This window comes from Coregonus clupeaformis, chromosome 4, assembly GCF_020615455.1.
Source record: "Coregonus clupeaformis isolate EN_2021a chromosome 4, ASM2061545v1, whole genome shotgun sequence".
NCBI lineage: Eukaryota > Metazoa > Chordata > Actinopteri > Salmoniformes > Salmonidae > Coregonus > Coregonus clupeaformis.
Genome location: NC_059195.1, coordinates 3,487,593 through 3,511,502, shown reverse-complemented (window position 1 = coordinate 3,511,502; position 23,910 = coordinate 3,487,593). Strand labels below are relative to the sequence as shown.

The window sequence follows — 23,910 nt, the reverse complement described above, 5'->3', positions numbered from 1 at the left end:
GCAGCCTAAATGATCCCAATAAGGCACGTGTCAAACTCATTCCATGCAGGGCTGTGTCTGCGGTTTTTGCTCTTCCCTTGTACTTCAATTAAGGTCGCTGATTAGTAAGGAACTCCTCTCACCTGGTTGTCTAGGTCTTAAAAACCAGCAGGCTCTTGGCCCTTCATGGAATGAGTTTCCTGCGCAAGGCATGCCAAGATCTTCTGAGTGGATGGACACTGGAGGGCGCTGTATAATGGTAGTATATAAATAAACATTGCATGATGACATACATCTTTAAAATGTCTCTGGATATTTTTACTTGAGGGCAGTTGGGTAATCCCTGGATCTTATTCAATAGGTTTCAATGTTTTAAGCGTTTCAGATAGATATAGGGACGGTTTCCTGGACACAGATTAAGCCTAGTCCTGGACTAAAATACTCTTTCAATTGAGAATCTCCATTGAGTATACATTTTTTGTCCTGGACTACGTTTAATCTGTCTGGGACACGAGCCCATAGAGCAGACATGTAACAAGGTAAATATTTCCTCCTACTGAATAAGCCTCAGGACTCAATTGAAGTTATGAATATTAGCCTTATGGCTAGTTGACCTAATATCAGAAATGCAGTTCTCCTGTCTGTCGTTCATTAGGACATTCATTCATTGTGATAAAATAGATTAATGTATTATTCATCAGTCTTAAGTTGTTTGACAGAATGAGGAACATAGTTAGTGAAAAATGTGACAATATTATTTATTGCACTCATTAGCTACTTCACTAGCTGTATCTCAGAGATTAAACAGAAAACAAAATGGCAGTAAAATTGTAAAATGTATTTGGATTAACCTCTTGCCAGTAGCTCTTAAAAAGTGTTCCCACCTAACAAATGTATTGTTCACAACTGGACAGCAAATAAACTAGTCCTCATGAACTGTAGCCATTCAACTAAATCGAATCGACCTACAGTTAAAAATCTAACTATCACGTTTTGGTTGAGAAGGGAGTAGTGACCCTTTCAAGGGGGTTTGTTAGTTAATTCGGTCCAAAAAGTTGTTTTGCCTACATAAGGCTTTCCCCATCAGCAGTAATCAGATCCTGAATCAAATGACTGATGCTTTCACTTTAACTTCAAGAGAAGAAAGTGCATCTAGTGGTTAAGTAGGGTGTATAGTTTCAGCCAACAAATGGGGGCGGGAGGCACGGGGAGGGTTGTCAATAACACTGGCACAGAACTGGCAGTTATGGTGGTGGTGGTGGAAGGGGGTGAGCATACTTTATGTCCAGATCTTTGCAAGTCCTGCTGCTGTGTTCAGGTTTAGGTCACAATTATTCAGTGAGGTGCTTTATGCAACTTATGGCACAACCAACAAACATTAGCTCATCTAGAGAAAGACAACGTCGACTAGATTAACCGGTATAAGCTGCAGATCAGAAACTAGTATTTTTCAGTGATAATGTTGCGAATGCCAAGTCTGGCTTGTTCAAAAGGTAGATGGAAGGAAGGGAGAGAGTGAGGAGGGGGGTTAAAAGAGGCCAAGGGAAAGATTTCCCTAATGCCAGTTTCATCTCTTGGCACGCCGGGGGTCCCTGCCATTGCTAATGGTGACCGAAGGCTTGGGGGCACTGGGAGGTCCCACGACGGACACTGGAGGAGCTGCGTTGCCAGGGGAACGGCCGTTAGTCCGCCCCACACCCCCAAAGACAGGGTCACGAGGAGTGGAGGAAGAACTGTTGTTGACAAATGGTATCATGGCACCGTTACCTGTGGGAAGAGAAGGGATGGGCAAGAACGCTAAGAACAGCAGTCATGATCAACTGTGTAGTCATATAGGAGGGGGAAACATTTTTTGTGTGTCAGTTCATTTATCAAATTAAATATAGCAGTCAACCACTTTCTTAATCCTTTGAATGGACATGGCGTAGATATGAGCATCACAACTTGACATGATAGCAGTTGGATAGAAAGGCCGCCCGCCATGGACCAAACATACAAAATGCATGAGTCTTCTACTATGCTTAGATTACGGTAGCACCAATTTAATAAAGATATGTGAGACTGCCATTCAGAAACACAAACTAACAATTCCAGTTAAACATACACTATATAGAGGAATTGGACTCTGGAGCAGTGTAAACGCGTTCTCTGGAGTGATGAATCACGCTTCACCATCTGGCAGTCCGATGGACGAATCTGGGTTTGGCGGATGTCAGGAGAACACTACCTGCCCGAATGCATAGTGCAAACTGTAAAGTTTGGTGGAGGAGGAATAATGGTCTGGGGCTGTTTGTCATGGTTCGGGCTAGGCCCCTTAGTTCCAGTGAAGGGAAAACTTAACGCTACATCATACAATGACATTTTAGATGATTCTGTGCTTCCAACTTTGTGGCAACAGTTTAGGGAAGGCCCGTTCCTGTTTCAGCATGACAATGCCCCTGTGCTCAAAGCGAGGTCCATACAGAAATGTTTTGTCGAGATCGGTGTGGAAGAACTTGACTGGCCTGCACAGAGGCCTGACCTCAACCCCATCGAACACCTTTGGGATGAATTGGAACGCCGACTGCGAGCAAGGCCTAATCGGCCAACATCAGTGCCCAACCTCACTAATACTCGTGGCTGAATGGAAGCAAATCCCCGCAGCAATGTTCCAACATCTAGTGGAAACCCTTCCCAGAAGAGTGGAGGCTGTTATAGCAGCAAAGGGGGTGACCAACTCCATAATAATGCCCATGATTTTGGAAAGAGATGTTCGACGAGCAGGCGTCCACATACTTTTGGTCATATAGTGCACATGCAACTTACAAAACATTGGAAACACTAGAGTAAATGAGGGATACAAAGTATGTTGAAATCAGGTGCTTCCACACAGGTGTGGTTCCTGAGTTAATTAAGCAATTAACATCCCATCATGCTTAGGGCCTGCTGGGCAGGCCATTATTTTCAGAGACTGACTCCAGCAGATACGTTCTCAAGCCACAGACATTGTGAGACATAGGAGATGAGAAAAGCTATCGAATTGTGGCAGAGAGGATGGCGCATTACCGCCACCAAAAGCGGGTAGTGAAATTAAATTTGAATTAGAAGCTAGGTCAGGGGTAGGCATCCCTGTTCTTGGAGTGCCGCAGATACTGCAGGATTTTGTTCCAACTAGGCACCACACCTGACCAACTCAGCTAATTGTTCAGTTCAGTGATTGCCTAAATTCAACACACCTGGTCTTCCAGGTTGGTTAAATCCAAAACATTAAGTGCCAGGGTTGCCTACCCCTGAGCATTGTACTTGCAGGCAGCGAGCAGCTAGTGTTGTACTAGCTAGCTGCACAAGCAACAGTGGTTAACATAACGCCCTGGACCAGAGCTAGTGCGCTGACTGGTATGTGCATAGCACACTGACGTTCTACTACGCTAACATATGGTGGTCATACCAAGGATCATTTAGCTATTTTATTTTTAAGACCCCTTAAGGTATCCCCCCAAAAAAAGCATGTATTTGATGAAACATTGAATTTAGCATTTCTGCTATTTGCCCATAGAAATGCTTTGAATAACCGATTCACTATAGTCCCTCAAAAATGATAAAAAACGAAGTTTGTTCTGAAGTGTCTGTACTATATCTTAGAAATATAAGATCAGGAAACTCAACAAAAAAATGTACACATGTATTAAACCCATTATTCTAGGCACTAAACTATCTCCATATCTACTTCCATTCATTTTTTAAACTGGTACCGGGCACCTTCAGACGAGTCCCGTGACACTTGTGGGGGTCGTAGAGCAAAACCATCATGTTCGTGAGAGTCTCATCTTTCCACAGAGGGGTCATAACAGTTTGTAGGCCAAACCGTTTGGAGGCTTTAGAAGTTTGTGAGAAGACAGATTTTTGGGACGTCTTATAGTCTGACAAACACTGCTCTAGCTCTGCCACCTTTCACCGCAGATACAGAAGGGTGATATCAGCAGATGTGGTGGATTGAGACGCAGCCCATGCAAAAAAAAACATCTCTAGCCTAAACAGAGATTTTGATGGGGATGTTTTTATTATGTTAATTAGATTTCCACGGGGCCACAGAAATTGTAGGAGAAGGGTTAAGACACAGTTGGTTTCCTATATTTTGGCAGTTACTTGTAGGTGGCCTAATTTGGCACTAGCAAAAACAAGCTCAAAATCAAGTATGACCATTTACATTGACATCCCTGGCCCCTTAAGACACTGCGTGTATATCAGATAGGATTTGATGGGAATAAGCAATGCAAAACGCATATATAGCTTTAATCTAGTTAGAATATTTTGTACCTTCATTTTATGGAATTAATACATGTTTCTGAACAATCCATCAGGCTTCTTTGTTGACAATATACCAGAAAACAGTGCCCCGCCTTCACCGGTTTTACCCGCTCACGTGGTGGGCCGTCACCCGGTTTACTCTGTGTACACACAATCTCGACTAAAACAATTCTGCACATGAAAGCATGCCAATTTAAAGCAACATTTTCTGGTTGACTGGATGAAGCAGAATGAATCCCAAGCAGAGAAAACAGAGCAGCGTTACATTTCTTATTGCTTCGGTCATCGATTCCGCAGCGCCGTGCAAAGCGGAATAGAAACGCCCACTCCCCATGGTAGTCAATGCAGGTTCTGCTTTGATAAGCAGGAATGCTTCTGCCACAGTTGTGCGTACAAAGGGTCAATCTACTCAAACAGAACAAATACCTCACCCTCTGATAGGTTAGGTGGATTTTGTTTTTGCCATATTGCTTATACCCAATTGAAACCTTTCAGATCCTGGGGGGTAGGGGCTAGAGGTCGTTTCTGGACTGGATCTCAACTAGCCTGGAAATCCGGACTGATTTCAGTTGTTTTACGCCACTATGAACAAATTAGTGAAATTAAACAGCGTGATTCATTGTGGATTTCCTGGCTAGATCAACTGCCCCGCCACCCCAGTTATCACTTACCTGACTGAGCAGGTGTACCTGAATTCTGATTAGGCGGAGAATTCCCCCTCTGATCCGATTTGCCCTGCAAGGGGAGATGTAGGGAGGGCATTAGAAAACACACACACCAAAAAAATAAATAGGATACCTAACCCCCTAAAGACAAAAAAATAATAATAATAAGACAATCACACATGCAGAGTCTAATACACAGATGGGCAATTCCTGTTCTTTGAAACTTGAATTTGATCTTTGTTCATGCTTTCAAATCAACATCTGATTTTAGGTGTGTAAACTCTGGGCATTTCCTTTTCTAGGGAGTGTCTGCCGTTGATGTTGTTCTTGCTTAGCATCTGATTTACAGTGCCTTTAGAAAGTATTCACACCCCTTCACTTTTTCCACATTTTGTGGTGTTACAAAGTGGGATTAAAATGGATTTGTCATTTTTTGTCAGCGATCTACACAAAATACTCTAACGTCAAAGTGGAAGAAAAATTCTAACATTTGGCAACAAAAAAAAAGTTCGACTTATTTCCCTCATTAAAATGCAAATAATTTAAAATTTTTGACATGCGTTTTTCTGGATTTTTTTGTTGTTATTGTCTCTCACTGTTCAAATAAACCTACCATTAAAATGATAGACTGATAATTTCTTTGTCAGTGGGCAAACGTACAATATCAGCAGGGGATCAAATAATTTTTACCCTCACTGTATCTTGATTAGATAAGTATTAAACATGTTAGAATAACCTTTGGCAGCGATTACAGCTGCAAGTTACATTTTTTATTTATTTTTGTGTGGGGGGCGGGTGGTTGGGGTGTAGATCAGCTTTATTATTGCAGCTTCCATCAATGTAATCGTCTGCATAATTTCCAATCCCCCATATATTTTTGGTAAATACACACACAGTGCATTCGGAAAGTATTCAGACCCCTTGACTTTTTCCACATTTTGTTACGTTACAGCCTTATTCTAAAATGGATTAAATTCTTTTTTTTTGCCTGATCAATCTACACACAATACCTCATAATGACTAAGTTGTCCTGTTGGAAGGTGAAACTTCGCCCCAGTCTGAGGTCCTGACCAGGTTATCAAGGATCTCTCTGTACTTTGCTCCGTTCATCTTTCCCTTGATCCTGACTAGTCTCCCAGTCCCTGCCACTGAAAAACATCCCCACAGCATGATGCTGCCACCACCATGCTTCACCATAGGGATGGTGCGAGGTTTCCTCCAGACATGACGCTTGGCATTCAGGCCAAAGAGTTCAATCTTGTTTCTCATGGTCTGAGTCCTTTAGGGGCCTTTTGGCAAACTCCAAGCGGGCTGTCATGTGCCTTCTACTGAAGAGTGGCTTCCGTCTGGCCACTCTACCATAAAGGCGTGAGTGCTGCAGAGATGGTTGTCCTTCTGGAAGGTTCTCCCATCTCCACAGAGGAACTCTGGAGCTCTGTCAGAGTGACCATCAGGTTCTTGTTCACCTCCCTGACCAAGGCCCTTGTCCCCCGATTGCTCAGTTTGGCCAGGCGGCCAGCTCTAGGAAGAGTCCTGATGGTTCCAAACTTCTTCCATTTAAGAATGATGGAGGCCACTGTGTTCTTGTGGACCTTCAGTGCTGCAGACATTTTTTGGTACCCTTTCCCAGATCTATGCCTCGACACAATCCTGTCTCTGAGCTCTACGGACAATTCCTTCGACCTCATGGCTTGGTTTTTGCTCTGACATGCACGGTCAACTGTGGGACCTTATATAGACAGGTGTGCGCCTTTCCAAATCACATCCAATCAATTGAATTCCCCACATGTGAACTACAATCATCAAGGATTATCAATGGAAACAGGATGCACCTCAGCTCTGTCTCACAGCAAAGGGTCTGAATACTTATGTAAATAAGGTGTTTTTTATTTGTAATACATTTGCACAAAAAAAAAGATTCTGTTTTCACTTTGTCATTAAGGGGTATTGGGTGTAGAATGATGAGAAAAACTACTTAATCCATTTTAGAATAAGGCTGTAACCTAACAAAAAGGTGGAAAAAGTCAAGGGGTCTGAATACTTTCCGAATGCACTGTGTGTTTATGTATATTTTTAAAATATATTTTCCTTTATTATTTTCCCCTAACCCTACCCTAATTGGAGTAAACTAATGGACAACACTTAGGCTTCTACTTCCAGCTTTACATACTATATACATTTTACGAACACAACGTATTTTACAATAGTTACATTTTGTTTGTTTTTAATCCCATCCTTCAGCTACCCTCAACTCCTCCCATCTATCGCTGAAGACCATCCAGTTTTGATTTGTATTTGCCATACATTTTTCAACTGTTCTGTGATGTTTCATAAACGTTCTGAACCTTTCTATTCACATAGATTCTGCATATTGTCAAATAAAGAAACATTTTTCCTAAAAGTACTATTATATTATTGAGCGATTGACTAGGACTTTTCAAAATCACCCAGCTAACTATTTGCAGAGTTAGTTCTAGGTAAATGTTGCAATTCTTCAGCCATTCCTGGACCTGCGACCAAAAACAAGCTACATACGGACAGTACCAAAACAAATGATCTAATGATTCTGTTTCTTCGCAGCAAAATCTGCAGATCTGGGATGGTTGTATCCCCCATACACACAAAACGTTCTATTGGTTGCAAGAATTTTGTATAATCATTTAAAATAGACAAATTCTAGGTTTTGCGTATCCGTTTATAAACCATATGCCATGGAATTGGTAGATCGAAAATCTCTCAATTATTTTTGCAATCTATAAAATGGCACAGCTGTCAATTCTTTGGTCCTTAAATGCAATTGGTATATTTTCTTAATCCATCACATTTTTCTTTAGCCAATTTTGGTCTTTAATGCAGGGCCGAGAGACAAGTTCCTAACTTAAGTTAGGATAATACTGTTAGGTTAGGTAATACTGCAATTAGTTGGTTGTAAATTTTGGGTAGAGCAGACATTTCCATATATTTTTGTTAGCTGCGTGTGTGACATAACTCCACCAGTCCTACTTATGATATAATTTACTAATGTTATACTTTTTGTTTTTGTTTTATTCCAAAAAAAATAAAGTTTTATCAATTAGTCTATTTGAGTTTAACCATAAAATGTGTTGTATTATTTGTTCTGTCTTTTCTGGTGGATTAAACTGAAATTGCAACCAACTTTCTATGGCTTGTTTAAAAAAACATGGCCATATTTTGGAGATTATTTCATTTTCAAATAACCGAAAGTGAGAGGTTGTAGTCTGAATAAAGAGAAAAAGGCCATTCTACTAGAGAACCAGTTCAGATTTCAGTATACATGTTGTATTACTGAAGCCTTTAGTGAGAGTTATAATGCTTTTATATTTAATCATTTCTGCCCTCCGAATTCATAATATAAATAGGTCTGTTTAATTGTCTGGCTTGCCGTTCCAAATAAAAATGATTTTTTTAGCTCATATAATATATATACATTTTATTATATGAGCTAAAAAAATCATTTTTATTTGGAACGGCAAGCCAGACAATTAAACAGACCTATTTATATTATGAATAGTTTTTTTAAAAACAGGTCGCTATGTGTAAGCAAGGCCATAAGCAAATGGGTAAACTGGGATATGCCTAAAAAGTTATTCAGGGTGTTTTTTTTCACAACTAGACAGGCATTTTCCTTTCTATGGTAGCAAGATCTTATCTATTTTTGTTAACTTTTATTAAAATGTATTGTAGTGAGATCATTTATTTATTTCGGGAAATCCACATCACCGTCAGACCCTTTTATTGGTAAACACAGTAATGTAAAAGTTGTATTTTTTTGTGATCCAATACGTAATATAGTACAGGCATGAATGATCAGTTCCCGAAGGAAATTGCAGAACGGCGCAAAGTTCTGTACCCACTCTTCAAGGTGAATAGATTAAAAGGGAAACGTATTGCTCTCATCGTCGATAAACTCTATATCGATAACCAATTGTGCCGTGACACCAAGACTACTCCACGGCTATTCTAAATTCTACAAAGTTCCCATAGAGGAGTCGAATAATGGAACACCCAACACTATACATGGTAGGGATAGTAATAAAACATAAATAAATAGGAAAACAATAAAATACAACAATTGATAAAATAAATAAACTACAAATACTGCAGTATATAAAAAGTATCTAGATCCTCTATGAGGCTGTGGAGGGATCCAAATTGTGGATTTAAAAGAAAACTTGAATCATCAGCGTACAACGACAACTTTGTTTTTAAGCCCTGGATTTCTAGCCCCTTCATATTATTGTTGGATCTGATTTGAATAGCTAACATTTAGATGGCCATAAATAGATACCAATACTGGACAACCTTGTTTTGCTCCTCTTGATAGTTTAATACTTTCTGAGAAGTAGCCATTATTTACACCTAGGGTTACTTTACATTCCAACTTTAACCCACTGTATAGGAGATTCTCCAATTGAAATTATCGAGGCATTTATACAGTGGGGAGAACAAGTATTTGATACACTGCCAATTATGCAGGTTTTCCTACTTACAAAGCATGTAGAGGTCTGTAATTGTTATCATATGTACACTTAAACTGTGAGAGACGGAATCTAAAACAAAAATCCAGAAAATCACATTGTATGATTTAAGTAATTAATTTGCATTTTATTGCATGACATAAGTATTACAGACCTCTACATGCTTTGTAAGTAGGAAAACCTGCAAAATCGGCAGTGTATCAAATACTTGTTCTCCACACTGTATATAAATCCCAGTCGAACTTTATCAAAAGCCTGTTCAAAGTCAGCTATGAATACCAGGCCTGGTTTCCCAGATTTTTCAGATTGTTCTATTGTTTCCTGTACTTGTCTGATATTATATCCAATGTATCGTCCATGTAAAAAAAAACCTGTCTTGATTAGGATGAATAATATCTGACAATACCTTTTTAATTATATGCATTTTGCTAGAATGTTTGCATCACAACACTGAAGTGTAAGGGACCTCCAATTTTTTTAATGGACTGGATCTTTATATTTACCACTTGGGTCTTATTTCAGTAATAATGAAATCAGACCTGGTTGAGTATCTGATGAGTGGTTAAAACATGCTAATAACAGTCCTCTGAGTAAGTCAAAAAAGGTTTGGTATACCTCAACTGGTATTCAATCCAGCACTGGAGTTTTCCCAGACTTAAAAGGCTTTAATTGCATCAAGAAGTTCCTCCTCTAATTTGGCCTTCACAAGTCTCTGTACAGCTGTTAATTTTACATTATTAATAGAAGAAAAAAAATGTTTTAACTTCAGTTAGCGAAGATGGAGAAGACTGAAACGAAAACATATGCTTAAAGTACTTTGCTTTCTCTTTCAAAATATAATTTGGTGAATCATCGGTGACTCCGTCATTTGTAATACGTTTCAGTAAATCATTTTGGTAACATTTCAATGTTGAGGATTAAAAAATAATTTGGTGCGTTTTTCCCCATATTCCATCCAGTTTGCTTTATTTTTTAATAATATATTACACATGATCTTTCTTAAATAAGTTCCTCCATTTCTTTTTGTTTTTATTGCCATCTGTACTGTTAGTCCTATTTCCTTTGTTAATATGGACTCTTTTGACCTAAATTGCTTTTGTTTTAGAGAGGAGTATTGAATTGCATGGCCTTTAAAAAGGCACATTTAAAAGTGCCCCATACAATAAGGAGATCTGATGAACCCATGTTATTTTGGAAAAAGTCAGTTAAAAATTCTGTCCTAGCGGAAACAATTTATCATTCAATAGGCTTTGATTACATTTCCAATATCCTCACCACGTGGATAAAATTGTTAATTAATACCATCACCCCTTTTGAGTTCCCCCCCAGTCCTTTTTTCCCACCCAACTTCATCTAAAATTGTTGAGAGTTTCCTGTAAAACGATAGATATTATATTCCTTCTCTTTTACCCAGGTAAATACTGATCGTCTTTTCTTATTATCTGCTAAGCCATTACGATTATAACTGGCTATACTCATTTTACCATAATGACATACAAGTTTGAATACTGTTTATCATAATATATGTTTGCAAACTTACCATTAAAAAGTACCATAATGATTGTGTGTCCATATACAGTTGAAGTCGGAAGTTTAAATACACCTTAGCCAAACGCATTTAAACTCTGTTTTTCACAATCTCTGACATTTAATCCTAGTAAAAATTCCCTGTCTTAGATCAGTTAGGATCACCACTTTATTTTAAGAATGTGAAATGTCAGAATAATAAAGTGAGAATGATTTATTTCAGCTTTTATTTCTTTCATCACATTCCCAGTGGGTCAGAAGTTTAGACACTCAATTAGTATTTGGTAGCATTGCCTTTAAATTGTTTAACTTGGGTCAAACGTCTCAGGTAGCCTTCCACAATAAGTAGGGTACATTTTGGCCCATTCCGCCTGACAGAGCTGGTGTAAGTCAGGTTTGTAGGCCTCCTTGCTCGCACAAACTTTTTCAGTTCTGCCCACACATGTTCTATAGGATTGAGGTCAGGGCTTTGTGATGGCCACTCCAAATCCTTTACTTTGTTGTCCTTAAGCCATTTTGCCACAACTTTGGAAGTATGCTTGGGGTCATTGTCCATTTGGAAGACCCATTTGCGACCAAGCTTTAACTTCCTGACTGATGTCTTGAGATGTTGCTTCAATACATCCACATCATTTTCCTTCCTCATGATGCCATCTATTTTGTGAAGTGCACCAGTCCATCCTGCAGCAAAGCACCCCCACAGCATGATGCTACCACCCCCGTCCTTCACGGTTGGGATGGTGTTCTTCGGCTTGCAAGCAACCCCCTTTTTCCTCCAAACATAACGATGGTCATTATGGGCAAACAGTTCTACTTTTGTTTCATCAGACCAGAGGACATTTCTCCAAAAAGTAAGATCTTTGTCCCCATGTGCAGTTGCAATCCGTAGTCTGGCTTCTTTATGGCGGTTTTGGAGCAGTGGCTTCTTCCTTGCTGAGCGGCCTTTCAGGTTATGTTGATGTAGGACTTGTTTTACTGTGGATATAGATACTTTTGTACCCGTTTCCTCCAGTATCTTCACAAGGTCCTTTGCTGTTGTTCTGGGATTGATTTGCACTTTTCGCAAAGTACGTTCATCTCTAGGAGACAGAACGCGTCTCCTTCCTGAGCGATATGACGGCTGCGTGGTCCCATGGTGTTTATGCTGGCATACTATTTCTTTTGATTTTCCCATGATGTCAAGCAAAGAGGCACTGAGTTTGAAGGTAGGCCTTGAAATACATCCACAGGTACACCTCCAATTTACATTTAAGTCATTTAGCAGACGCTCTTATCCAGAGCGACTTACAGTTAGTGCATACATTTTCATACTGGGGATTGACTCAAATGATGTCAATTAGCCTATCCAAGCTGTTTAAAGGCACAGTCAACTTAGTGTGTGTAAACTTCTGACCCACTGGAATTGTGATAGTGAATTATAAGTGAAATAATCTGTCTGTAAACAATTGTTGGAAAAATTACTTGTGTCATACACAAAGTATATGTCCTAACCGACTTGCCAAAAACCCCTACAGTGGGGGAAAAAAGTATTTAGTCAGCCACCAATTGTGAAAGTTCTCCTACTTAAAAAGATGAGAGAGGCCTGTAATTTTCATCATAGGTACACGTCAACTATGACAGACAAATTGAGAAGAAAAAAAAATCCAGAAAATCACATTGTAGGATTTTTAATGAATTTATTTGCAAATTATGGTGGAAAATAAGTATTTGGTCACCTACAAACAAGCAAGATTTCTGGCTCTCACAGACCTGTAACTTCTTCTTTAAGAGGCTCCTCTGTCCTCCACTCGTTACCTGTATTAATGGCACCTGTTTGAACTTGTTATCAGTATAAAAGACACCTGTCCACAACCTCAAACAGTCACACTCCAAACTCCACTATGGCCAAGACCAAAGAGCTGTCAAAGGACACCAGAAACAAAATTGTAGACCTGCACCAGGCTGGGAAGACTGAATCTGCAATAGGTAAGCAGCTTGGTTTGAAGAAATCAACTGTGGGAGCAATTATTAGGAAATGGAAGACATACAAGACCACTGATAATCTCCCTCGATCTGGGGCTCAACGCAAGATCTCACCCCGTGGGGTCAAAATGATCACAAGAACGGTGAGCAAAAATCCCAGAACCACACGGGGGGACCTAGTGAATGACCTGCAGAGAGCTGGGACCAAAGTAACAAAGCCTACCATCAGTAACACACTACGCCGCCAGGGACTCAAATCCTGCTGCGCCAGACGTGTCCCCCTGCTTAAGCCAGTACATGTCCAGGCCCGTCTGAAGTTTGCTAGAGTGCATTTGGATGATCCAGAAGAGGATTGGGAGAATGTCATATGGTCAGATGAAACCAAAATAGAACTTTTTGGTAAAAACTCAACTCGTCATGTTTGGAGGACAAAGAATGCTGAGTTGCATCCAAAGAACACCATACCTACTGTGAAGGATGGGAGTGGAAACATCATGCTTTGGGGCAGTTTTTCTGCAAAGGGACCAGGACGACTGATCCGTGTAAAGGAAAGAATGAATGGGGCCATGTATCGTGAGATTTTGAGTGAAAACCTCCTTCCATCAGCAAGGGCATTGAAGATGAAACGTGGTTGGGTCTTTCAGCATGACAATGATCCCAAACACACCGCCCGGGCAACGAAGGAGTGGCTTCGTAAGAAGCATTTCAAGGTCCTGGAGTGGCCTAGCCAGTCTCCAGATCTCAACCCCATAGAAAATCTTTGGAGGGAGTTGAAAGTCTGTTGCCCAGCGACAGCCCCAAAACATCACTGCTCTAGAGGAGATCTGCATGGAGGAATGGGACAAAATACCAGCAACAGTGTGTGAAAACCTTGTGAAGACTTACAGAAAACGTTTGACCTGTGTCATTGCCAACAAAGGGTATATAACAAAGTATTGAGAAACTTTTGTTATTGACCAAATACTTATTTTCCACCATAATTTGCAAATAAATTCATTAAAAATCCTACAATGTGATTTTCTGGATTTTGTTTTCTCATTTTGTCTGTCATAGTTGACGTGTACCTATGATGAAAATTACAGGCCTCTCATCTTTTTAAGTGGGAGAACTTGCACAATTGGTGGCTGACTAAATACTTTTTTCCCCCACTGTAAGTGTATGTAAACTTCCGACTTCAACTGTATGATGATATTTGCATTGCTACTATGTAAACATCCAATTGTTCTCCACTATTCCACCCGCTAAAACCTCCCCATCCCAAGTTGGGATGTCATCCAAGTGCCCGGCAGACCACCCCCCAGGGCCCTCCGAGAGACCGGGACCCATCCTTCACCCACAGAACAGAAGCAGATCAACCGGCAAAAGCATTTCCAATGCCCTCACCTCGGTGGTATTATATACAGTTATTTTCAAAAAATATACACAAATTAAAAAAGCTTTCGTATCTTAATTTCCACAACTAACTAATAATATGTGTAATAATGTAGGCAGTTCATGCGAATGATTGTTACCTATAACCAGGATTGCCATTACAAAAATTACATTTTTGGCAAGCAATTATCATTTTAGAAAACAATTGTGATTCATCCTATATTGCCCCTAACATCTTTACCCCATTGCAACATATGTGGGATAAAAACACACACTCCCCACCCTTCCCCTACAACCAACCACAAGCTCAGATGTTCTACAGTTGTGCCATCCCCGAGACCAACTCAAGACAGGACTTGATGTGCAAATGCATATACAGTTGTAGCTGTTTGAGAAGGCATGCAAAATTTTGCAAAATGGGACGATTTGATTAACCAATGTCTAGTCCTAGCTGTTAGAGATCAGGTACACCCCCTTCCCATGAAACACATGCTGGTCCCCTTTTGTCACCATTTTCCCAAGCATCTCTTTGCAGTCAGACCTTTGATTATTTTCTGCCACCAGGGTGACAATAATTTGCCAATAATTTGCCACCTCGCTTATTGTCTGAGTGTGACCCCCTCCCCATGGGTTACTGCAGCTAGTGTTGCCAGCACTGCCACTACCTGGGTGGGGACACCCCACCGGAATCCCCACCGGCTAGATACAAGGTCAAGGTTCTCATTAGCAGCTTTGAGAAAATCCTTGTATATTATGCTCACCCATCCGGGGGCTTTGTAGGACCAACTCTGCCAGGCAGGCTCAGAGTCTTGTGGGGGCGGTGCCGCTTTAGTGAGTCTCTGACCGCATTAATCTTTCTGTTTTGGCTGCGTATAGGCTACTTACAGTAGGCCTATAAAACCAATAAGGACTTCTCCTTAGTGTATGGGTCACTCAGGTGGGTGTCTAGGGTATAGGGTTGGGGACCTTTCCACCATGATAGCACAATAAATGAACTATATTTATAATTTATTTTTTAAATGTATATCCCATATCTGCACGAAATTGAAAGCTCTCCGTCACAACTCCTGCTCGCAGACACACACGGGCTCTGACATTTGCAACAATTTCTTCTTCACTCACTTAACTCCACACTTCTCCAAAACACAAAAAACACACCCCACCTTCCATCACAATACACCCACACATACTGTGCCTTCTATGTCCTCTGCTGTATTTTTATCCCTACCATGTTGACTCCTACCTAATTTCAGGCTTTTGAGTACTTTTGTGTTCCAGTTCCTTATATTTGAAGATGTATTATTTCAATAATTATCCTTTCTAATGCTGTCTTATTTATTTATAAAATACTATAAATAGAAAGTCAAATACTAATTATTTTACAATATTGAATGGTATAGTGTAGTTGTAGTTTACTTTATCAATTGTTGTATTTTATTGTTTTCCTTTTTTACAACCACTACCATGGATAATATTGGGTGTTCCATTATTCAATGACTATAGGGAATTTTGTAATATTTAGAATAGCCATGGAGTAGTCTTGGTGTCTCGGAACAATTTATCAATATACAGTTTATCGACTACGAGAGCTACACGTTTCCCTTTTAATCTATTCACCTTGAAGAGTGGGTACAGACCTTTACACCGTTCTGCAATTTCCTTCAGGAACTGATCATTCATGCCGGCAAGTTATTATTTTTTCTTTAAAGAATGCAAAATTTGGCAACGATTGGGCACTCATATCTCTGTCCGAAATGGTGTACACGTTCGAGTTTGTCGACAGTATCGCCTGTGACCTGTAGCGCTGTAAGAAATAATTATTTCACAACACTCAGGACCTTCACCCTCTTTTTCTTTGATACCAGTAAGTACCAGCTTTTCTCTTAGATCTACTCAATCAAGTAAGAATTCTCTCAGAAACATGCTCTCCTTTAAGTTATTTAACATCCGTTTCAATCGTTATAGACTACCTTTTAGCTTGTTTGTTTCCTTCTCCATTGTCGCAGCTTTCAACTCCTTTAATATATCTTTACTGACTAGTTCAAGTATGCCCAGTTTATCATTTATCGTCTTTAGCAAGTCAGCTTTCCATTCCCGGTGGTGAAAAGCGTAAATCGTCTGTGTCCGTCGAGGAGTCTCGTTTTCTTTTGGGGAATGGTTCTCCATGCTTACTCTACAACATGTTTGGGTGTTGATTGTATTGGTTGATACATTTCTCTAGCCTTATAATTTGTTTTATCCAGATTGAAGGTTATTGCCCACGAGTATGTGAAGTGCTAATATTTAGTCAAACTTACAGATATTGAATATTACGTTTTTATCTTGAGCAATTCTGTACCTCTGTTCAGTCTGCCATGACACCTCACCTCTGTTCAGGATCAGGTGTGTGTTGTGATGAGTCATTCTGTGTAAGTCTAAGAGCTTTGCACACCTGGATTGTACAATATTTGCACATGATTCTTTTTACAATTCTTTATGCTCTGTCAAGTTGGTTGTTGATAATTGCTAGACCGATTTTCAAGACAATTTCAGTCAAAACTGTAACTAGGCCACTCAGGGACATTCAATATCGTCTTGGTAAGCAACGCCAGTGTATATTTCGCCTTGTGTTTTAGGTTATTGTCCTTCTTAAAGGTGAATTTGTCTCCCAGGGTGTTGGAAAGCAGATAACCAGGATTTTGCCTGTGATTAGCGCTACTCCGTTTATTTTTATCATAAAAAACTCTCGTCTTTGCCGATGACAAGCATACCCATAACATGATGCAGCCACCACGCTTGAAAATATGAAAAGTGGTACTGTGTTGTGTTTGCCTCAAAACATAACGCTTTCTATTCAAGACAAAGTTAATTTCTTTGCCACATTTTTTGCAGTTTTATTTCAGTGCCTTATTGCAAACAGGATCCATGTTTTGGAATATTTGTATTCTATACAGGCTTCCTTGTTTTCACTCTGTCAATTAGGTTAGTATTGTGGAGTAAATACAATGTTGATCCACCCTCAGTTTTGTCTTATCACAGCCATTAAACTCTGTAACTGTTTTAAAATCACCATTGGCCTCATGGTGAAATCCCTGAGCGGTTTCCATCCTCTCTGGCAACTGAGTTAGGAAGGACGCCTGTATCTTTGTGGTGACTGGGTGTATTGATACACCATCTAAAGTGTAATTTATAATTTCACCATGCTCAAAGGGATATTCAATATATTTTCTTTTTTTTTACCCATCTCCCAATAGGTGCCACTCTTTGCAAAACCTCCCTGGTCTATATGGTAGAATCTGTGTTTGAAATTCACTGCTCGACTGAGGGACATTACAGATCACTAAGTGTGGGGTACAGAGATTAGGTAGTCATTCAAAAATAATGTTAAAACACTATTATTGCACACAATGTATGTATGTCCATGCAACTTATGTGACTTGTTAAGAAATATTTTACTCCTGAACTTATTTAGGCATGCCATGACAAAGGGGTTGAATACTTATTGAATAAAAACATTTCAGCTTTTCATTTTTAAATAACCAAACCTCTTGAGCAATCTCACATGGCTGTATCAATTCCATGTCAAGTAAAAGAGAGAACCAGCACACACAAGCCCCTGAGGGCCAGTATCGCCTGGTTTAGAGGATGGAGGTGGGGTACCGGTAGCCTGGTCACAGAGCTGTTTGTGCTGGATAGCCAACATTTTTGGCATAACAACGCCCATAGGAGTTGGCAAGACAGCACAAACAGATCTGGGACCAGGCTAGGGTAGCGGTACTTACAGTCTTGGTCTGCTGGTTGTTCTGGGCTAGCAGATCTGGGTTGGGCTCACTGAAGTTAGGCACTTCGGAATACACCATGCAAAACCTATGGGAGGGAATCCATTATGTGAATGTCATGAACATTAACCCTGTGCGTTAGTACTGCATGCATGTCATTGATATTTAAACGCAACCTGGCACATTCAAGTAAATGTTGCATGCATCAACTTGTCCCAAAAAGCATTAAAACAATCTATGTAGCCAGCTTGAAACTATTCTGAACAAAAAACAAACGCAACTATTTCAACGATTTTACTGAGTTACAGTTTATATACGGAAATCAGTCAGTTTAAATTCATTAGGCCCCAATCTATGGATTTCTCATGACTGGGCAGGGGAGCAGTCATGGGTGGGCTGGGAGGGCATAGGCCCACCCACTGGGTAGCCAGGCCCACCCACTGGGGACCCAGGCCCAGCCAATCAGAATGAGTTTTTTCCTACAAAAGGGCTTTATTACAGACAGAAATACTCCTCAGTTTCATCAGCTGTCCGGGTGGCTGGTCTCAGACAATCCCGCAGGTGAAGAAGCCAGATGTGGAGGTCCTGGGCTGGCGTGGTTACACGTGGTCTGCGGTGTGAGGCCGGTTGGACGTACTGCCAAATTCTCTACAATGACGTTGGAGGCGGCTTATGGTAGAGAAATTAACATTCAATTCTCTGGCAACAGCTCTGGTGGACAAAACTTGAGACATCTGTGGCATTGTGTGACAAAACTGCACATTTTAGAGTGGCCTTTTATTGTCCCCAGCACAAGGTGCACCTGTGTAATGATCATGCTGTTTATTCAGCTTCTTAATATGCCACACCTGTCAGGTGGCTGGATTATCTTGGTAAAGGAGAAATGCTCACTAACTGGGATGTAAACTAATTTGTGCACAGAATTGGAGAGAAATAAGCTTTTTGTCCGTATGGAAAATTTCAGGGACCTTTTATTTCAGCTCATGAAACCAACACATCACGTTGCGTTTATATTTTTGTTCAGTATACATGAAACCTATATTTCAAAGCAGGGTTTGGCGATATCAACCTTTGTCCTATCATGATTATATACCCAAAAGAACGTTGTGATATACGATGCTATCGCCCCGATTGGCCACCCCTCAATGTATTTATTTTTTAGTTGGAAGAAAATAACTTCTAAAACGACAGTTGGGCTATATTGCGAAACCTAATGCAACTGGACGAATCATGACATAAGTCAATGTGGTTGAAAGCATGGGCAGTGCAGGCAATGGCACATCTTTTCTAATGTTCCTTTTTGGTGGAGGAGCAGAACAGTTTTGTGTGTCTGTGGCGTGCACATGATGGAGCAGTGACTGACGAAGAACTGGCTTTCTTACCGTAGTGAGCTAGGTTTTAGGCCTACATCATGAGCGGGACAGAAGTAGTCAACAGTCTTCAGAACTGGATAATAATTGTTTATTTGCCTCAAAATATAAATAATATTGTTTGTTCCATCCCAAAGCTGTGCTTGAGAATAGCCTATGCCTAGGCTTAGGTTACAGACTTTAATTCTTGTTATTTTTGAAAGCCACAACAACTTTAGGACAACACTTTCGTAGGCTACAATACTTGGGAAATAAGCTACTGTTCATAACTTAAACTTGTCTTCAAGCTTTTATAATAGGCCTAGTAGGAGGATAAGTAATTGGCCAATGTAGTTTCAACCTCGCATGGATAATTTATTTCATAATAAGGTTAAACTTCATTAAACTGGTCATTAGCTTTTTCAATAGGCTATTGATATGGTTTGTTTTCTTGTTATTAGTCCTACCTTACGTTTTTAGGCTATTCAAAAAACTTTAAGATGAAACTCCGTTACATTCATTGTTTGATCGGGAGAAAGCCATGCATAAAACGATGAAGCGTAGCCTTCAGTCATATTCATAGCCTATCGAATGGAGAGAGAATGGAATATAGGCTATGTTTTTTTTAAACAGCTAGACACAAGATAGTTAAAGAGTGCGTTATAAAACTGGACATTCTGCGCTGATTTGGTGGAATTCTCTGTTCCATCTGGACTACATTCCTTTTATATTCTGCAGGCTATATAACATTTATTGAAATAGGCTATTGCAAATAGGAATAGGCAATTACTCAGAATGTCACTTGGTGCTGCCCTGCAAGACAAAAATGTACTGCGTGACTCAAGTCAAATACACTAAACCATCTTCCGTCACATTACGATGTCGTCATCATCAGACGATGCTATCGTAATATCGCCAACCCTATTTCAAAGCAATATAACCTTGTGTATTCTATAACTAAATGTGATTCCTCTGTTGCTCAACTACTGTAGATAGACGTAAGAACAGACAGACATGTTTTGTTTGATAGAACAAGACATGTTTACAATAGTGGAGGGGCAGTGGGGTTGCACATCAGTACGTTTTTCAGACAATATTTTTGAAAAACAAGCATTCTTATTGGACGAGTTAAGATACATTTTCTTTAAAAATAAAAATTGCTTCAAATTTCAGGCCTGTTGAATGCTACCCATACCATGATATCATTGTTGGTATTTTCTGCTTTTCTTGGTATGAGACTCCTACACTACCACTTTTTCAACATGAGTCATCAATACTACCCTAACCACTTAGTTTTCCACTTCTAGTGTTCTCTGCTTTTATGCACCATTAATCAGAAAGAGGGTGGCAAGTGGCCAGCTGAATTCCCGTGAAGTACAGGAAGTTCCTGGTGGTATAAATAGACTGTACTCACTCTCCGATCTTCTGCAGGTCTCCACCTCTTCCAGTGTACAGGGTCAGGCAGCCCTTCCACATGGAGGCGTAGCTGTAGAGACAGAGGAAAGTCGAGATAAGCCAAGATACTGCATCTACCTAACAAAGTACTGGGGTTGGGCTCGGTTCCATTTCTACTCATTTCAGAAAAATGAATTTGAATTCTATTCCAGAGGGGAAAATAGCTCATGGGTTTTCATGAGCATTGTTTTTTTACTAACACACATTTTGCCATACTTCTATTCACCTTTCAAATATTATTGTCATAACAGAATCAATGGTAAGCCTGTGCAGGTGGTCAGGGGAGTGCATCCTCCATATACTAACGGCTCATATCAGTCAACGCCTCTACCTGTTATGCAGTGTTTCTCATCTCCAATTCTCGGGTTCTGACAATGTTGCATTTCTGTTCTAGTCCAGTAAAAGCACACCTGATTTAACTAATCAAATAGCTTAATGAGTAATTAAATCAGATGTTATTGTGCTTGGCTAGAACCAAAATGTGCAACCTTGGGGGTAGCCAATGCCAGAGATGAGAATCACTGCAGTAAGGCTTCATTGAAGGGGGGAATCAATACCCTCTGGTCAGCCGGATAATGTCCCCAGGCTGAATGAGGCTTCCCAGCTCGTCCCACACAGAGATGGCGATGCTTCCACTCTTGTCTGCCACCTTGCAGGAGCGCACCTCATGACCATCCTTCGTCTTGGTGACCCGTCCTAACACAAGATCAAGTGAAGTTATCCCTATAGCAATGCAATTCAATAAACATAGCTCTTCTACATAGCCTTTGTGGTGGGTGACCAAGTCCTCATAGGTGTAATATGGCACCCTGTCAGAACATGACACGTGCAAAGCAAAAGCACAAAAAAATAAAAAGGCAATTGTATGCAATACTTGCAGAGGCATTTAAAAAAACCTCACGATTACATGTTTGCACTCAAGTTGCACAATCGACTCAATTGTTCCTCTGGCCCTTTAAGAAAACGGTAACGAATCTCGGTTGACATGACACGAGAAACACGACATTGTTACCTCCACCAACTTACCTATTTCCAAAACAATGAATACGATATTTAAATTTTTCGATCCAGGCTTCACGTCTTTTATCAAGAACAGACCTTCGTTTATGGCGTTCGACATCTTTAGGATGCAGTTGGGAAAGTGCCACGCTATCAAGCTGGCTAGGAAGCTATGCAATAGGTAGCAGCATTCGGTCGGTAGCTAGCAGCAAACTAGCTAGCTAACGTTAGTTTTCAACATAAAGGGATTGTCATAACTTGCTAGCGGTCTATACAAAGTTATTTAAACAAGGTTTTTGCCACACCCTGAAACAAAGGAGATGTGGGTTTCTCGATTTATAAAGCTAGCCTCCAAGAGGATAATAAGCTAACGTTACTTTTGCTTTTCAATGGATGGACTACTGTAGCTGCTTTACTCCATTTTCTAACAAGCTATTCTCTTAAGGTTACTGTACTTCCTGCTAGAACCATCTTAGTTAAACGTAACACATTTTACCGCATAAAGCTAGCCAACTACATTACACGATATGCTTGCTGCGCTAAGTATTAATCTAAAACACCAGTTTATGGTGAATAAAAAAAAATATGAACGACAAAGCTGTTAGCCAAAAAAAATGTAACGCCTGACAATTCAGTGCTCTTTCCTCATGAGTCTGGTGCTAACTAGCTACAGTAGTAACGTTAGCCTGAATATTCTCACAATTGTGAGCTTTCACAAAACTACTCAAGACTTGTGCTTTACTTGAACTAGCTAGCTACTTAGACAGCGATCAAGACTGATTTTGGCTCAATTAGAAGTTATAGCTAACGTTAACACTCATGTCTAGTCTGATGGAGAAAGTAGCGCTAGCTAGCTAGCTAGCTGTCCAACTTCAGCTTTGTTGCAACACAAACTCGTACGTTTTGCTAATACATGGCCGCTATATCTAATTCTTTGATAAACGTAAATGCAAGTGTTGCTAGTTATTAGACTTGAATTATGTCTATAGAAATTCCCCGCAATTTTAAACCTAGACAACTGTGGCACACTTCCCCCTGCTCTTCAAACAATGTCCCCAAACTACGTCAACGTGTTTCGCCGGTCGAATAAATACACCCGACCATTCCATTTTACTGCTCACAAAGGGGTGCACGGGAGGGTATTTTTCTTTCCGTTTCAAAGCCATAAAGAATCACTGACTATACCCCCTCCCCCGATTTATTGTAAACCCTTTGTTTAATTTCCTCCCCCGATTTATTGTAAACCCTTTGTTTAATTTCTTCTAAATCACAAATCTAACGACTTATTAGCTTTGGCTGATCTAGAAGTGCAGAATGTGGTCCATAGCAATACATTACCTGACTTTTGCAATACGCTATCTTTAAAGATGTATCCAGACGGACACGCGACAAAAGATAACTTGTGAGGTTCTTTTTACAGCGCTTGTCACATTGTATCACACTGTACAGTAGTGTTATCAAGTGTGCTGTGTACCTATGCTATAATGTTAAATTATATATATATATATATCCAATTTACCCTGTAGTTCATCTTTTCTTTCTTGGTTATGACACTGTTGTGATCTGCTCGGTATGCCAAATGACGGCATTTACTCTGTTAAATATATGTGTTCGGTTTGGGTAAGCCACATCTCAAAATGAAATTAATAAGCAATAGTCAAAGATACTGTTTTCTCTATTTAAAAAAAATACGTCACGAACAGGATTCGAACCTGTGCGGGGAAACCCCATTGGATTTCGAGTCCAACGCCTTAACCTCTCGGCCACCGTGACTTGATAAAAAGAATATGGGAAATAGGGCTATATAAAGTTGACTATATATGTTTTGGTATATAAAGGTGACTATATATTTTTCAGTATAACGTTCTACGCTGGGCTTACAATTTTTGTGATAACGATCTACGATCTCGAACCAGCTTTGTTGATATTAAAACCATTTCGATGTTTTCTTTAGTATTTTTGTCCAATTGCTTTCATATTATTGCAGAGCAGCAGAATGTGCTTATCTCGCCTGAAGACCCGACGTTGAATTGCATTGAATTCTACGTATGGCAAAAAT

At 40.0% G+C, this 23,910-nt stretch overlaps 1 protein-coding gene and 1 non-coding gene across 3 annotated transcripts; both read right to left on the bottom strand.

Annotated features, from left to right (window-relative positions):
* Positions 1-712: 712 nt before the first annotated feature.
* On the bottom strand, positions 713-23,475 carry nabp1a (nucleic acid binding protein 1a). Of its 2 annotated transcripts, none has more exons than XM_041863381.1 (6): positions 23,371-23,475; positions 21,410-21,548; positions 20,812-20,883; positions 18,052-18,136; positions 4,938-5,001; positions 713-1,746 (listed from the first exon to the last, which is right to left on the bottom strand). In XM_041863381.1, the coding sequence occupies exons 1-6, from the start codon at positions 23,438-23,440 to the stop codon at positions 1,547-1,549; spliced, it is 630 nt and encodes a 209-aa protein (XP_041719315.1). In that variant the 5' UTR covers positions 23,441-23,475; the 3' UTR covers positions 713-1,546. The 2 variants fall into 2 exon arrangements, with proteins under 2 accessions (XP_041719315.1, XP_041719307.1); XM_041863373.2 differs by lacking the exon at positions 23,371-23,475 and adding an exon at positions 21,879-22,934.
* A 67-nt stretch (positions 23,476-23,542) lies between these two features.
* Positions 23,543-23,624, bottom strand: trnas-cga. The gene has a single exon. It is a non-coding gene; the product is annotated as a tRNA-Ser (tRNA).
* Positions 23,625-23,910: the final 286 nt, after the last annotated feature.

Coding starts and splice junctions, on each gene's coding strand:
- nabp1a (XM_041863373.2), bottom strand. CDS start 21,972: ATGTCGAACGCCATAAACGAAGGTCTGTTCTTGATAAAAGACGTGAAG. Junction 21,549..21,878: donor ATTCATTGTTTTGGAAATAG/GTAAGTTGGTGG, acceptor ATCTTGTGTTAG/GACGGGTCACCAAGACGAAG. Junction 20,884..21,409: donor ATTATCCGGCTGACCAGAGG/GTATTGATTCCC, acceptor CTGTCTCTACAG/CTACGCCTCCATGTGGAAGG.